Source organism: Vicugna pacos, chromosome 10 (genome assembly GCF_048564905.1).
Source record: "Vicugna pacos chromosome 10, VicPac4, whole genome shotgun sequence".
In the NCBI taxonomy this organism is placed as follows: domain Eukaryota; kingdom Metazoa; phylum Chordata; class Mammalia; order Artiodactyla; family Camelidae; genus Vicugna; species Vicugna pacos.
The window spans coordinates 30,820,991-30,836,881 of NC_132996.1; the positions used below are offsets into that span (position 1 = coordinate 30,820,991).

The 15,891-nt window shown below is 38.1% G+C and overlaps 2 protein-coding genes across 3 annotated transcripts in view; both read left to right on the forward strand.

The window, feature by feature from the left end:
• LOC116277917 (olfactory receptor 2AG2-like) overlaps positions 1 to 15,891 on the forward strand; it is a 111,296-nt gene that overhangs the window by 82,268 nt on the left and 13,137 nt on the right. Inside the window, exon 5 of one of the 2 annotated variants that reach the window (XM_072969406.1) lies at positions 5,693 to 5,822. The exons of the other annotated variant lie outside the window; for it this stretch is intronic. The gene's annotated coding sequence lies outside the window, so the exon portion shown is untranslated. The remainder of the gene's footprint in view (positions 1 to 5,692; positions 5,823 to 15,891) is intronic. 2 annotated transcript variants of the gene reach the window in all.
• Positions 11,301 to 12,239, forward strand: LOC102538665 (olfactory receptor 2D3-like). Its single transcript, XM_015238397.3, has one exon. The coding sequence runs from the start codon at positions 11,316 to 11,318 to the stop codon at positions 12,237 to 12,239; it is 924 nt and encodes a 307-aa protein (XP_015093883.1). The 5' UTR covers positions 11,301 to 11,315.

The following is a 15,891-nucleotide window of genomic DNA, read 5'->3' on the forward strand; positions in this document are numbered from 1 at the left end:
CTTATAAACCTAATGTTGATAAACCTATGGAAGAGTGGTGAAAGCATGCTATTCAGAGACAACGGTAGTCACCACCAAAAGAAAAATTGAATTAAAAGGGGTAATTTTGTGAGAGAAGGGTCAAAGTAATGTCCTGTGTGCTTTAATTTTTAACTGTATTTGTGAATTATTTTATTAAACAAATTGCAAATGAATATTTAAAAATATTTTTTAAGTGTTAACCCTCTCCCTTACAAATTAAGGTTTAAAAACTACTATGCTTCATGCTGCTGAGCATGCAGTAAGAGGGCCATGCTCATACACTGTATGTGACTAAGTTGGTGCAGTAGCTGTAGAAAATTATTTGGAAATATATTTATATTTATATTCATACCCTTTGACTCCTGTATTTCAATTTTAGTAATTTAAGGGAATGAAATAAAATGAGCACTAAGATCTATCATGAAGATGATTTTTACAACATTATTCATAATTTGTATATTTTGGAAACAACAGAATGTCTTTTTTTTTTTACAGTAGGATCTTGCTGTTTATTTATTTTATATATAATAGTTAGTATTTGCAAATCTCGAACTCCCAATTTAAAATTTATAACTCCCATTTACAATTATGCTCACATCTAAATATCAAGATGAGTTCCTTTCCAGGAAAGTCAAATGTTTTGATAGTGTTGGATAGCAGAGGACAGCCTAAAGGCATTAAAACTGGGATGAGAAGATTAGGATAGAAAAGATCCCTGAAAAGGAGATGGAGGAGCTTTTCAGGGATAGCCTTGTATGCTGTTAAGTGGAAAGGATTGGTCCATAGCTAGGATATGGTAACTTCAGTGGTTCCAGAATAAATCAAGGAAATAATTACCTGGAGTTTTTGAAACATCAATCATTAGAGTGGCATCTAAAATTGATTCAAGCATTCTGGTCCAAGATGGTGGCATAGGAAGACCTTGAACTCACCTCCTCCCATGTATACACTGAATCTACACTTACATGTAGAACAATTTCTCCTAAAGAAGAACTGAGGGCTGATTGAACAGCTTCTGCACAACAAACAATAGAGAGACTCACAGAGATGGGTAGGAGAGACAGAGACACAGTAGTGATGTGACATGGTGACCTCCAGTAGGGAGGGATATTACTGAGGGTCTGTGAACAGACTCACCTACCTGGGGGCACAGGAAAAAAACAGCAATTTAAAGGGCATCTAGACTACACGTGAAAGAAATCCACTTACTAACCCTAGAGCATCTGCAAACAGATGCAAAACTGCTAGAGTTCTCTCTGGGGTCAGAGGCACTAGAGACCATCATCTTTCCTCCTCTGCCTTGGTATTGTGGGTGGGAACATGGTCCAAGCACTCTAGCCAGTCTGCCAGTACTGCCCCAGCACACCCTAGACTCCTGGCCCAGCTGTCCTGCCAAGGAGGCCCTGGGACCCCCTAAACCCTTGTCCACCAGGGCGGCCATGGCACGTCATGCCCTAGGTTCCCTGGCCCATCCTCACTCTGGTTCCGGCTATCCTGCCAAGAAGGCCCCAACCCTTAGATCCTGCACAGGAGGGACAAGTGCCCTAAATGTCTGGCCCTAAAAACCAATGGCAATTATGTTCAGGAAAGCCATAGAACTGTAGGGGATGAAAAGCTCTCTCTTAAGGAGTTAGAGTTAATTCACTTACCCCAAGACTCAATCCCCAGTACCTCTCTTAAAAAAGAAAAGAAAAGAAAAGAAAAGAAAAAATTCTCACTGGTAAATCTCACTGGTAAAGACATATACATAGTAAAGGTAGTGGATAAATCACTTAATAAGGCCACTATGAAGGTTAAAAGACAAAAGTAGTAAAATCAGCTATAACTACAATAAATAGTTAAGGGATACACAAAATGAAAAGGTGTAAAATATGTTAAAAATATAAAATGTTGGGAGGAGTAGAAATGTAGTGCTTTTAGAATGCATTTGAAATTAAATGATTATCAGCTTAAAAGAAACTGATGTATATTTTCAGTATATATGAATATATATACATATATATTCATAAACCTCATAGTAATCCCAAATCAAAAACCTACAAAAGATACACGAAAAATAAAGGAAAAGGAACCCGTACATAACACTTAGAAAAGAAATCAAACTGCAAGAGAAGAGACCAAGAGAATAAGAAAGTAACAATGAAGAACTACAAAACAACCAGAAAACAATTAACAAAACGGAAGTCAGTACATATCTATCAATAAGCACTTTAAATCTAAACAGATGAAATGCTCTAATCAAAAGACACTGGGTTAGTGAATGGTTAAAAAATCAAGACTCATCTATATTATGCCTACAGGACTTTACATCTATATACACATGAGACTGAAAGTAAAGGTATGGAGGGAAAGATACTTCATGCAAATGGAAATAAAAAGAAAGCTGGGATGACGATACTCATATAAAACAAAATAGGCTTTAAAACAAAATCTGTAACAAAATGAAATGACAGACCCACAGCTAACATTTATACTCAACTGTGTAAAGCTGAAAGCATTTCCTCTAAGATCAGGACCAAGACCAGGATGCCCACTCTAGCCACTTCTATTCTTCAAAAGGCGGGGGAAGCTGGTCACTCACCTGCTGTCTCTTTCCCAATGAGGGGAACTCTTTTTAGCTGGAGACTTCCTTCTTGATGCTGAACAGTGCCAGCTTGGGGGATAGCAGGCAAAATAAAGCTGCTCTTCTTTTCTTTTTTGTATGGATATTCTCAAGATTTCTGTTCCACTCTGTTGCTGAGGTTTCTTAAGTGGACCCCAGAGCTTTCCCAGCACTGTTTTTGCTTATGGACAGTTGCCTAATTATTGATCTTTGTGGGAGGATGGAGACTGGGATCTCCTAGGTGATGTCACCATTAGATTCTTTCCTCTAGTTTCCACCTGTCTGCTGAAAATTTCCATATGTTGGTGCATGTCGTTCTTGTTTTCCCCCACAGCCTATTATTTTGGGGGCCCAGTCTTCCTCTCAGACTCTGCCACTGCTGCTTAGGGCTCTTGTCTGATCTTCTCCTGGAGGTTCCAGCTTTTATTTGATTTTTGACTATTTGGTTGTTTTCTGCCCTCTGCACTCTGATTGCTTCAAGAAACATAATTTTTATATTTGCGATGAAAAGGACACTCTAATTTTCTATAAATACGAGGAATTTAGAACTTCAACTATTAAATTTATTTTGGCATTTGTCTTACTTGTAACTTATCATTGCAACTCAGACAAAATACGGATTCAAATGCAAGGAGTGCTTTGTTTTTAAAAATTGTATTTTTTTCAAACCAATCTATCATCATACAAAGATTTTTGATAATATACAGATGGTAAACATTTTCAAGCATCTATTTATAAAAATGATCTTTTTACTTTTACTTTACTCGGAACATTAATTTAATTTTCCTCAGTGTTAAAATGTTGTATCAGTCAACACCCTGCCTGGGAAACTTAAATGCTTCAAAAAATTTAATGAAGCAATTGCTTATAGAGGTAAGAACAGAATTAAGGAAATCACCAAGGGATATTTAGACATACAGAGATGCAACAACAGGAAGCAATTACTATCCTAAGTTAGAAGGGGAAAGGGAGAAAATTATGTAGTACTATATTCCAGAGAGCGATGCAGTCTGCAAGAGGGACCTCCTGCAAGAGTTGGGACGTAGATGCTCTCAGAAAACGGGAAGCGAGCAGGGAAAAAATACTCAGTCTCTGTTTCTACTTCTATTGTTTTGTCCCCTACTGGCATTTCCCATTGTCCCCATCCAATTGAGAGCCAGCCAGCAAGGGAACCCAGTGATAGATTCCTTAGAGATCAGCCTTCTAGATCAGGGCAGAATGTAGAAGGACTTAGAATATTTCAATGTAAGTAGGTGAATGACAGAAACCAGTATAATCATCTTTTCCTTAAAGGGAGATTTTACAACTATTTATTTTGTTATACAAATCTCTTGTGCCATCCTAGGGGCATCCACTGCTCCTCCAAACAAAGGTCATCAAATTTTTGTTTTGTTTTTGGTACTTTGCAGACTAAGTTACCAATCATTCTTTGTGTTGTGCAAATGTTTTAAGGTTGCTTGCCATCACATAAATACTTGTAAAGATTCTACAATATGCTGAAGGTTTCTATTTCTAAAAATCTTCATATTGATGACATATTATGGAAACCTGTACATTCTGACTTAAATATCTTTGCTTCAGTATCTTTGTCATCAATGATATGCTGAATGAATTGCACGTGAGTTGCTATTTCCCTAATTTATTTCTGAATTCCTCCTATTTTTAAATTGGCATACAGATTAGATTTTTAGAAAATGAATTTCATGAATTATAATTTAAATATGATAAAATAAACCTATTTAAAACATATAGTTAAATTAGTTTTGACAGATGTATGCACCTATGTAACCAGCTCCACAGTTAAGGTATATATTTCTCTGACATCAGATAATTCCCTTGTGCCCTTTTGCTGTCAGTTCCTATACACTGATCCCCAAGTAACTACTGACCCAATTCATAAAACTGCTACACCGGTCCCCAAATAATTATGGACCCTAGAATTTCATAAAAAGGGAATCTTACAGTATGAACTCTTGTTTAATTCATTTGTTCAGTACAACGTTTTTGAGATTCAACCATTATGTTGCATTTATCAATAGTTTATTATTTTCTGCTGAGTAGTATTCTATTACATGGATGCTGCATAGGAATACATCACAGTTTATTTGTCCATTCGTCTATTGGTACACATTTGGGTTCTCCCCCAAGATTTTGGCTAGTTTGAATAAAGCTGGTAAGAATAATCGTAAGTTTTTGTGTGAGCAAAGGCTTTCATTTCTGTTGGGTACCTAGGAATAGAATTGCTGGGTTGAATAACATATGTTGGATTCCATATGCTCATTTAAAATTTGATCTCTTTAATAGAATTTGAAACCAAGAGAGACACAAAGATTCCAATCTGTGTCTATAAGCATAATATAAAGGGCTTCAGAGGATCTTAACAAAGTCAGACTCATGGGAGTGCACTGTTTACTTCAGCTCTCAGGACCTTAATTTTAATAACTTCCTCTCAGGAAAAGCCACTATTCAGGCCCTTAGAGAATTTAGTTGGTGTCTTCGAGACAAGTGGCAAAGCTTTAGGATGGGGAAATATTCTGTCTAGGAGTAAAAGTCCTGTGAGAAATGCCAAGTGGGATTTGTATCTTCAGGCTGCAGATTTCACCATCCTGTATTTAACCCATGACCCACCCCCTCACCAGTGACTCTACTGCTCTGTACTTAGCTCAGCTCAGCCCATCAGGTGAGAGTGGAGAATGTGTCAAGGGGGCTGCATCTCTTCAGGAGTTTCTGCAGAGTCTCTGAAGAATTGGCCTTTCTTATTCAGCACCACCTTCCTACCTGCCTGCCTCCTTCCTTCCTTCCTTCCTTCCCTCCTCCCTCCTTTCTTCTTTGCAGAGGGCTTATCTTTAACTCTCCTCACATAAAACTCAGTATAGAAATCCTGCTTCAAGATGCCTGCAGGGATCAGATTCTACATGGAGGAAAAAAAATGAGTATTTTCACCCTAAAATCTCTAGTGTGATAATCTCCCACATTAACCTTATCTTCCAAAAACTGGACTCTGTCAGATACCGACCATCCTTTACTGACTTTGTGTCCCCTCCTTTCATATTTTTCCCATAACCACAGGCAGGAAGCTACAGGAAACCTGTGGCCCTGGGTCTAGAAATTGATATGAATACGTCAGCTGTTTGAAGAGTTTTGCTGCTGTAAGGCCCAATACCTTGCCCTATCACCTCTGTCACAACTCATTTGGGAGGTAGGAGTTTTGCCCACTTTGTAATCTTTGCTTCTTCTTGAGCTCAGGGTGGGAAGGAAAAAGACCTATTGTTTTTACAACTTTACCTACTCCCATGACCAGGTAAGCATGCCTCATCTTTCCTGCTGGTCATTTCTGTGGGTTCACTGCTAATAGACATTGTGTCTTATATACTTAACTCACATTTTGTTGTTCCTGGTTGAATAAGTGTTCATGATGGGGTATATGAGTGAAAATATGTTTAAATTTGTATATGTGATAATGAGGGATATACATTTATTGATTATCTCAACAGATATTTATTGAAAAACTTATCTGTGTCAAGCAATGGGGATATAAAACTGATGGTGTTCATCTTCAAATAATTCATGAAATAGAAAAAAACAGAGTGACTTGAAAATAAGTATATATTGTATGATAGAAAATATGTATTAATAGTGGCGGGAATGAAATCTAGAGGAGCAGAGAAACAGAAAGTAACTTAGCTTAATGAAGTCTATGAAAGCTTGGGTGAAGATATTAGAGCAGATTATTGAAGGATGACTAGGAGCTTATCTAGTTGGTAAAACAAGAAGTGAAGTTCAATACAAGAAAGGGTCCAGGCAAATGCACAGCTTTATGTCACTTTACGTATGGGGGGCATTAGTTAAGAGTTAGGAAGTGGGGAGAGATGGCCTTGCAGACCTCTGTAGTCTGGCAGAGATGCTCTAGGACTACAGGGATCAGATTCTACACAGAAGGAAAAAAATTAGTACTTTTATCCTAAAATCTCTAGGGTGATAATCTCCCACATTAACTTTATCTTCCAACAACCAGACTCTGTCTGATACCCACCGTCCTTTGCTGACTCTGTGTCCCATCCCTTCATAGTTTCCTCATAACCACAGGCAGGAAGCTACAAGAAATGATTATGCATTTGAATTGAAGTCTATAAACAATGGAGAGTTGTTGAATTGGTTTAATGGGGAATGGAAAATAATACAATTAGCGTTTTCTAAAGATTATTTTATTATTTGAAAGAGCAGTACAGGAGGCAGAGAGATCATAGAGGTATGACAAGTAGAAAGCATGGGGCCAGAAAATAGTGGTACTAGGAATAGAAAGGAGAGAGATTTGAGATCTTCTGAGATAAAATCCAGGTACCATTTAAATTGTCCTGTTGATGGAAAGAAAAAGAAGGAAGAGAAAATGACTCTCATTTTCAGCCTGAGAGACTGACTTAGTAGACATAACAATATAAGGGGAAAAAGGAGCATTTATTTAGAAAATAAGTGGTAGAAAAAATAGAGATGTATAACAGTTTCAATTTTGGTCATCTTAAATTGGAAATTAAATGAGAAAATGCATGTAAAGTGATTGGTTCATATGTGTGCATGAAGTAATACATATTTATTATTATTTTAGATAATTAAAATGTAATATACCAAATAATAACTGTGTTTTTATGAATTATTTCATTTAATCTCTATAGTAAAGAGAGAAATTAGATACTAATATCCTTATATTACAGATGCAGAAACTAAAGCTTATGTGCCTTAAATGACTTGCTCAAGATGATCTATTTATTAATTTATAGAGCTCAGATTCAAACCAAGTTGTCCACAAGATTTATTCCATTGCTGTAAAAGTCATCATTATAATCACTACTTTTGTCATTATTATTTCTATTATATATATATAAGGGAACTGTCAATGAGGTCCAGTAGAAAGTCTGATATGTGAATCAGGACTCTGAAAGAAAAAAACCTCAGTTGCATATACAGATTTAGGAAATATCAACAATTAAATTATAGCTGAAGTCAGAGGAGCAGATGAGGTCACGCGGAGAGAGGGTGTAAGCTCAGAAAGTGAAGGGAAAAGGAAAATGCCAATATTAAATAATAGGCAAAAGGAAAAATGTGATAAAGGAAAAGAAAAGGAGATGTCATCAGAAGATAAAAGGTCTAAGAGCAGGCAAGGGAGAATACAGCTTCAGGAGTATCTCTAGTTTTAAATATGACTGGGTGATCAAGCAAGATAACCAAAGGCAAAATCAATAATCTTGGGCATTGAAAGGTCACTTTGAATTGTGCAGAGCAGACTTATCAGAGAAATTAAAAACACTATTTTGAGAAGCTTAGAGAGGAGTGTAAAAAGATAAATATATTTATTCCTTTGTTGAAGAAAAAGCCAAAAGCACAGAAGATAGGGAAGGTCAAAGAGAAAAAAGAGGTTATGTAATTGTTGGGAAAATAGCCAGAGAAGAAATACTTGGAGTTACGAACACAAGGGAATACTCTTATTATAGCTGAGACAACTCTTCCCCTGAGGGGAAATGATGGATTATTGTATGTTTGTAGGGATCTGTGTCTGGAGAGGTAAGCGGTTGAACCTGTTTATGTTGAGGTCTTGCATTTCTCTGTGATGTGATCAGAGAGAAACTCCTGGTTGATGAGGTTGAACTGAGCTGAGTTAGGGCAGGGAACTTGAGAAGAATACTGTTCCCCTAGCTTTGATGGGAATACTGGAATGACACAAGGAAAAAGTAAAGAAAAGAAACCAATATTGGTGGAAGCACTGGCTGTAATAAGAAACTTTTGCATTTGTTGTGCTTTTTCTCAAACTTACCCTAACAACTGGAATATACATGAGACCAAATAAAGTTAATAAATGACTTCAGATTCAGGAAGTTATATTTAGATTTAACAGAACCAAATGGAGAAGAGTTTTGAGGAGTGTCAAACAGTGCCCAAAACAAACAATTAAGAAGCACCTTAAAAAAAAAAAAGAATGCATCTGAAAAGGGTCATATTAGGTGAGTAGCAAATTATGAGAGATTTTGGAATGGCAGTTTCAGTAGAGTCATAGGAATAGGAGTTATAGCGGAAATGGATAAAAAGAGAAACAATGGATGAGAACTTTTAGTCATAAATGAAAGAAATGATTGAAAAGCTTGGCAGCAAAATGAAAAGAAAAATTAGGCAGTGGCTAGAAGGAATAGCAGGATCAAAGAAAGTCTCTGTGTGTGTGTGTATGTGTGTGTGTGTGTGTGTGTGTGTGTTTTAATATAAAGGATGTTCTAACATATTTGGGTATAATAAGTGGAGGTAAAACCAAAATCAAGAAGAGCAAAAGAAATTCAACTTGTATTGACAGCTCCAAAAAACAGAAAAAGAAGCTTTCTGCCTTTGTCACCATTTCTTTAAAAGTGATGATGCTTTTTTAGAATATGACACTTGATGATTGCCCCTTGAATAAATGAAGCAACAAACATGTAGTCAGATGCCTATCTTCGTGGCCAAAGAATCTGGTGTCCTAATTAGTTTTTTTTCTTATCCCAAGACCAAAAAAGAATTCTTTGTACTTTCTGTTCAATTATTTTTTTGTCACTGTGTGTGTTCTCTTTGTCAGATTTTTGCATTGGAGTCTGGCACATGTTGTAAAATAAAGTGGAAAATATACAGCTGATTTGGATATTTGTTGGCTATCTTTTTATCTTTGTATTTTTTTATTGAGGTATTGTCAGTTTACAATGTTGCATCAATTTTATTGGCTATCTTTTTAAAATCCTTTTTTCTTTGCTCAAAATTTCCTGATTTTTTTGTGGATATATATTTTTGCAGGCAATCTGACCCTATTCTACATCCGACTTTCCTTCAGTACCTTTGGTGGGAATGTTGTTGCAAAGAAACTATTTTTATTGTTAGATGAGAGCAAGAAATCACATAGCCCTCATACTTGCTAGGATGTAGTTGACAATGAAGACTATGTAGGAGGCTATAACGTGGAGTCTTTGGATAGAATCTCACTTGAAGCCAGCCTTGCTATGGATTTTAGGTAATTTAAATCTATCAATTACCACTGTTACCAGTGTTAGTAGTAGCATGCTCTATACCCTCAGACAAGGCCCTCGACATAATAGTTAGGCTCCTATATCTCTCACGAAGTCTTCTACATGGCAAATCTAATCCAGAAATCTGAGTCTTAAAGGTAAAGGTGTGATAACTGTATAGTCACCAATGGCACCAGATTCAAACTGACCTTTGATGCATGTTGGCTTTGCTAGCGCCCAGTAAATGTTCATTGTTATCATCAGACACAGCTGGGGCTCCCTGGCTGAAGAAGGCAGCCTAGCCATATTGCCTTCATCAGACTTCCATCTCACGTCTCATACTTTTATAGTTTAGGTCCCAGAAAGCAGAGCCTAAGAGCTTTCGTGCAGGTAGTTTATTTTAAAAGTGATTTCAGGAACTTGGGAAAGAAAGCAGTAAGAGTGAGACAGGAAACAATTAAACACAAATAAAGCGTGGATTATTGGAGCTGTTTCTGTAGACCAAGCATTCTCTGTGGGGGCAATATAGACCCCAAGGTTCTTGGAAAGAGAAAGAAATCTTAGATATTGCAATGGTTTGTGAGCCTCCAAAGGGGAGTACATAAACAGATATACAGTATATCTGTGCCATTAAAATTTCATGAGGAATGGACTAGGGAAAAAATTCTAAAAAGCTCTTTAGGGGAAACAATAGTTGTAGTAGTCGTGGTGGTGGTGGTGGTGGTGGTGGTAAACACGGCCTGGATAATAGGGGCTTAACTCCAAGAACCCAACTTCTGAGAAGCATACAGAGTGCATCCCAGAAATGGCTGGTACATTTATTCATCAACTCCCATTGCCCATTGGTTGGGCAGTGGCTGCCTTTCAGGCATTAACTTGCTCAGACTTCCAGCACCCTGAGCAGAATGCTTAAAGACAGGCAGGAGCTCTCTGAGGTAGCATATTAGTGGTGCCAGGGGAATCAGAACCGCCCACCATAGCTGAAGCTAAGGTCAGGGGCAAGCTGAGATTGTGTCATGGGGCTGTGAAATATGCTAAAATCCAGTTCAGAAGTTCAAGCTCTTGCTTGGTCCTGGCTTTGTTCACTGGAACAAGGCCCTGGGCGTGAAAATCTCATTATATTTCATTTATTAAGTTCATTCATATTTTATACTACTTTTCTCTTTCTCATGTGAAATATTTGTACAAGGGTCAGTATATAGTCCATGGACATTGACATTGACCTCTGTTTTTTTTTTAATTTTGAAATATAAAAGCCAAAGTGTTTTTTTTATTGACTAAAGAAGTTCACTTCATTCTTAGACTGCTAATCCAGGTAAGTACAAAATATTTATTGGGAAGAAAAAAATGAAATTGAACCAAAGACAATTCCCTTAATGCATCTTCACAGTAATTTAGCAATATACAAATTATGTTGACATCAGGATTAGTCGAGAAGCCATTTATAGTATGATACTCAGCCTACCAAGTGGATCAAGCAAGGAAAAATGTGCTTTAAAACCTATGTAAATTGGTGGAAACAACAATATGCATCCTAATGCTAACTGGCACCTGGTAAGAAGCAGCTGAAAGCAAATAGTCCACCACGGTTAACATTGCACTTGTTTATAAAGCTTGTGAAATCAAACATTCAGAATGCATCTGCTCTCTTTCTAATGGCAGGTAAACAAGAATAAATATCAATGGGAGAAGGAAACCAAACTTTTGTGGCTGAATTTATCTTGCTGGGATTATCGCAGGATCCAAAGATTCAGATCTTGCTGTTCTGTGTTTTCCTGATCATTTACCTTCTCTCTGTATTTGGAAACCTGCTCATCATAAACCTTATCCAAACTGATTCTCGACTTCACACTCCCATGTACTTTTTCCTCAAAAACTTGTCCTTTGCTGACCTTTGCTTCTCTACAAGCATTGTTCCCCAGATGTTGGCCCACTTCCTGGTAAAAAAGAAAACCATTTCCTTTGCTGGGTGTTCACTCCAGATAGTTGTCTTCCTCCTGGCAGGGTGTACGGAGTGTGCACTGCTGGCGGTGATGTCCTATGACCGCTATGTGGCTGTCTGCAAGCCCCTGCACTATTCTACTATCATGACCCAGAGGGTTTGTGTCCAGTTGGCCATAGTGTCCTGGATCAGTGGGGCATTTGTCTGTTCAGTGGACAGTGCATTTACACTGTGTCTCCCCTACCAGGGACAGAATGTAATTAATCATTATTTTTGTGAACCTCCTGCCCTCCTGAAGCTGGCTTCAGCTGACACCTACGATGCTGAGGTGGCCCTCTTTGCCATGGGTATAATTATTCTCTTGGCACCTGTCTCCCTCATCCTGGTCTCCTACTGGAATATTATCTCCACTGTGATTCGGATGCAGTCAGGGAAGGGGAGACTCAAGGTCTTCTCTACTTGTGGCTCCCATCTCACTGTTGTGGTTCTCTACTATGGCTCTGGAATATTTGCCTACATGAGACCCAATTCCAAGACAATGAGTGAAAAGGATAAGGTCATCTCTGTGTTCTATTCTGTTATGACTTCCATGTTGAACCCCATGATTTACAGCCTGAGGAACAAGGATGTGAAAGGGGCTCTGAGGAAGCTGGCGGGCAGATAGTCCACTTTCAGAGGCAGTGATTTCTGACATTTTCAAAAAAGTACTTAGGGCATTGTGATTGACAACAATAGATCTACTAGCCCCAGGCGTCCTTTCCTCTCTTTGTTTTATTTCTCTCAGTTGATTTTCTTCCCTACAGATATTCATTAAATGCCTGCTCTGCGCGAACAGCACACCCAGAACCTCACAATACAAGTAAAACTTAGTGTCTTTCTTAAAATAACTTGAAATCCACAGGATAACACAAATATAAAGGTAATTGTTTTAAAGGTTAAATAAAGAAGGAATATTTTAAGATGAAATAAAAATACTGTAGGGATCAAAAGCAAGGACAATAGCTTATTTGAAGATCAGGAATGTTTTGTGAAAGTGACTCTACTGAAAAGAGGTCGATATATTAGTAGGGGATATGATTTCAGCGAGCAGCAATGGGGCAGAGAAAATGCCTAGAGAAAACTATTTCAGGAAGAAATGTCTGTATGCGTGAGTGTGTCTGTTGTCTGAGACAGGCAAAGCTTATCTGTGTGAAATTCTCTGCCAATAGCACTGACTCTGATTCCTGCTCACTCTCTGACTAAACACCACTTTATCTCAGGCCAGTCTCATCTGTCTCCTAATTGTTTTCCACACCCTCCTCATCCTTCTCTCTGCAGTCTCTCACTCAACCAATACATTGTGGGAGTGCTTTCAAATGTATTACTCTTGTTTCTTTTCTGAAGGCGGGGGAGGTGAGATCCACACTAAGAAATAAACTTAAACGTTTCCTTTTCTGATTACAGAAGGAATAATATGAGAAGTATTTTAAAAATACAAATAAAATCACATCTAATCCCCCACTCCAGAAATAAGTCCTGCCAACATTTTGATTTTTATCCTGTCAGAATTCTCTGTTTCTCTCTCTCTTTTTTTACATACTAGAGCATACAGTGATGGTGAGGTAATAAGACTTAAAATTGCTCCATGCACACAAGGAACAAGGATTAGGCTCATTGCTTTGAATGAGGCTTCTTTTCCCTCACACATTACACCAAGCCCCCAGTGAAAGGAATCTGAGTAACATTGCTGCCAGACTGCTTTCTAGTACTATGAATGTATAAAAAGCTGTTAGCCCAAGAAGGTTGGAGAAAGACAACATAACATTTAGACCAAATATAGAAACCTTAATTTGATGACCGGGACAGGAGTTACAAAAATGCCATTATAAGATTTGATACTAGAAGTGGCTGGTGTGAACAACCACCAAAAATATTTTGGGGCAGGAAAAAGTAATCACTGAACTGGGGTGAAGATGGAAAGAGAGATTCTTCCAGTGGGAAAAGAGTGGACACTAGTTAAGACTGAATTAGGGTCTACCCTAAAGGCCTCCTTTTAACTTACAATGTAGCAAATGAGGGCAATGCTCTACACATATGCTTTTGCCCCTTATTGTTTCAGGGCATGCTGGCTTCCAACACCAATATCTGTGTCTTTTGCATCAGGACTTTCTTTGGCTGACATGTCAGTTCTTCCCACTTGCCCAGAAGGCCAGAATGGCCCAGGGACTTAATGTCCCATGCACCAACTGAGCCCTAATTGATTATTGATGAGAGTTGGTGTGTAAACATCCCAGATCCCTCCCTTGTAAATGCTTTTTAAGAAATTTATTGCAAAAAATTGGAAGAAGTTAGAGAAATGGTCTGAAAGGAAAAGGAAATGAAAGGATTATTTTTTTTGCACAGGGAAATCTTGATTATATTCAGGAGTTAAATCAGAGGATTATGGGAGAGCTTATGATACAAGAATATGTCAGTGAAGGAGCAGAGGGATAGAGCAGACAGTGAAGATGAGAAAGAATATGCGTAATAATTGGAGAAGTCAACTCTGAAGTGGAGAAGGCATACTTATTCCTCTGAATTAAAAGGCTGAAGAGTGAAGATAGTTCCTATATAAGATAATAAATGTCTGAAGAATTTAAACACCTGTGCTATCTTTATCTATGAAGTTAAGAGCAAGATTGAAATTCAGGTATGTAGGGACTAAATTCATTATTACCATAAATTCACCAGTCAAAACAAAAGCTAGAATCCCAATTATATCCTTCTTTGGCTCACCACCATCCTTCTCTCTGCCTCCTTTCAGTGTAGTAACTGTTATTCCGAATTCTATGTCCATCATTCCCTTTGTTCTATTTTATATAGTTTTACTGAATCCACAGAGGTATTCTTCAAACAAGATTTTTTCTTTTGAGTTTTTAACTCTATAAAAGGAGTATCATGATAAATCATCTTTAGGACTGTTTTTTTCCACTTAATATTAGATTCTTGAGTTATTTGCTTCATTTGTGAGTCCTTCTGGTTCCTTTGTTTTGATTACTGTATGATACCTCTTAGTGTTAAAATTTATCCATTCCACTATTGATGGACCTAGGGGGCATTTCTAGCTTTTGTTCTGTTGTGAATAGTGTTGCTCTTACATTTTATATGTCTAAAACCTTCTTTTAGGTAAGTTTATTTTACAATAAGAAAAATTAAAAGAGCTTGTATTTTATTTCTTTTCTGGTACAGGTACAATCATTTTCTTGAGGGTATTCTCTTTATAATCAGAAAACGAAAACTTATCTTTATTTTCTTGAAGTTCAAAGAAAGAATATATAACTTCAGCAGCAGTTTCAGAACTAACTGGAAAATAAGTGATTATAGAGAGACTAAAGCATGAGGAGGACCTGGCAAAAAAAAGTTGGGTGAGAGAATGGCATGAATTAAAGCAGTGATAGGGAGAGGCAGGTGCTGTGTCATCACCTCAGAGCTCTGAGCAGCTGAGCCCACATGACACAGAGAGCAGCGACGTGTATGCATTCATGCATATATGTGTGCTTATGCATTAACGGGAGAAAAAAGAGTAACAAATAACTTAAAGGTATAGAAATGTCCAATAAATCAGGCTTTGATGCTAACTGAAGGTCAAGGAAGGAAGGCTTGATATGAACAGAAGCGCTGCCAAGTTCAGTTCCCTCTAGCTGGCAATAGCCCAGGCTAGAGGCACAAATTGGGAGATGGGGAGTGGCAGTGTTGACAGCACCCATAACACCTACTTTATAATTTGGACAGAGAGCTAGCCAGGGGCCCTTGCTTCTTAGGTAATTCACTGACTCTTTAGTCAGCACTTTGGAAACAGCCTCACTAAATCCATATGGGGGAAAAAGCCCTCAGGCCTCAGAGCTTATTTAGTGGGTAAAGTTTGCAAGACTTGGAGACGAGGAGAAATGCCTGGGAGATTCATTAAAATCTTGTTTCCTGGAGCAACATATTCAGGGGAGGTCATGTCAACTAAGAAGATGAGACCATGATGCCTCCCCCAGGACAGGGCCGCACTTCACTGTGGCCCCAGGGACAGTGAGGCTGGTGTAGCATCTCCTTTGGGCAGCATCTCTCATACCTTTTTATCCCAGTCCCTGCTGTGCTCATCTTTTATCATGGATCCCAGCAGGATAGGAATACATGAAAGTCTGAGTCCCTGGACTCAAGAACTCAGCCAAAATGACGCCAAGGCTGTGAAGGCTTTCTCACAAGGAGAATGGACAAGAGAAGTTGGCAGAGATTTAGCTCCTTGCTTCCCTGGGATCCTGCTCCAGGTTCTCAGTTGCCTGTCTGCATCCATTTCTACCCTGAGAGAG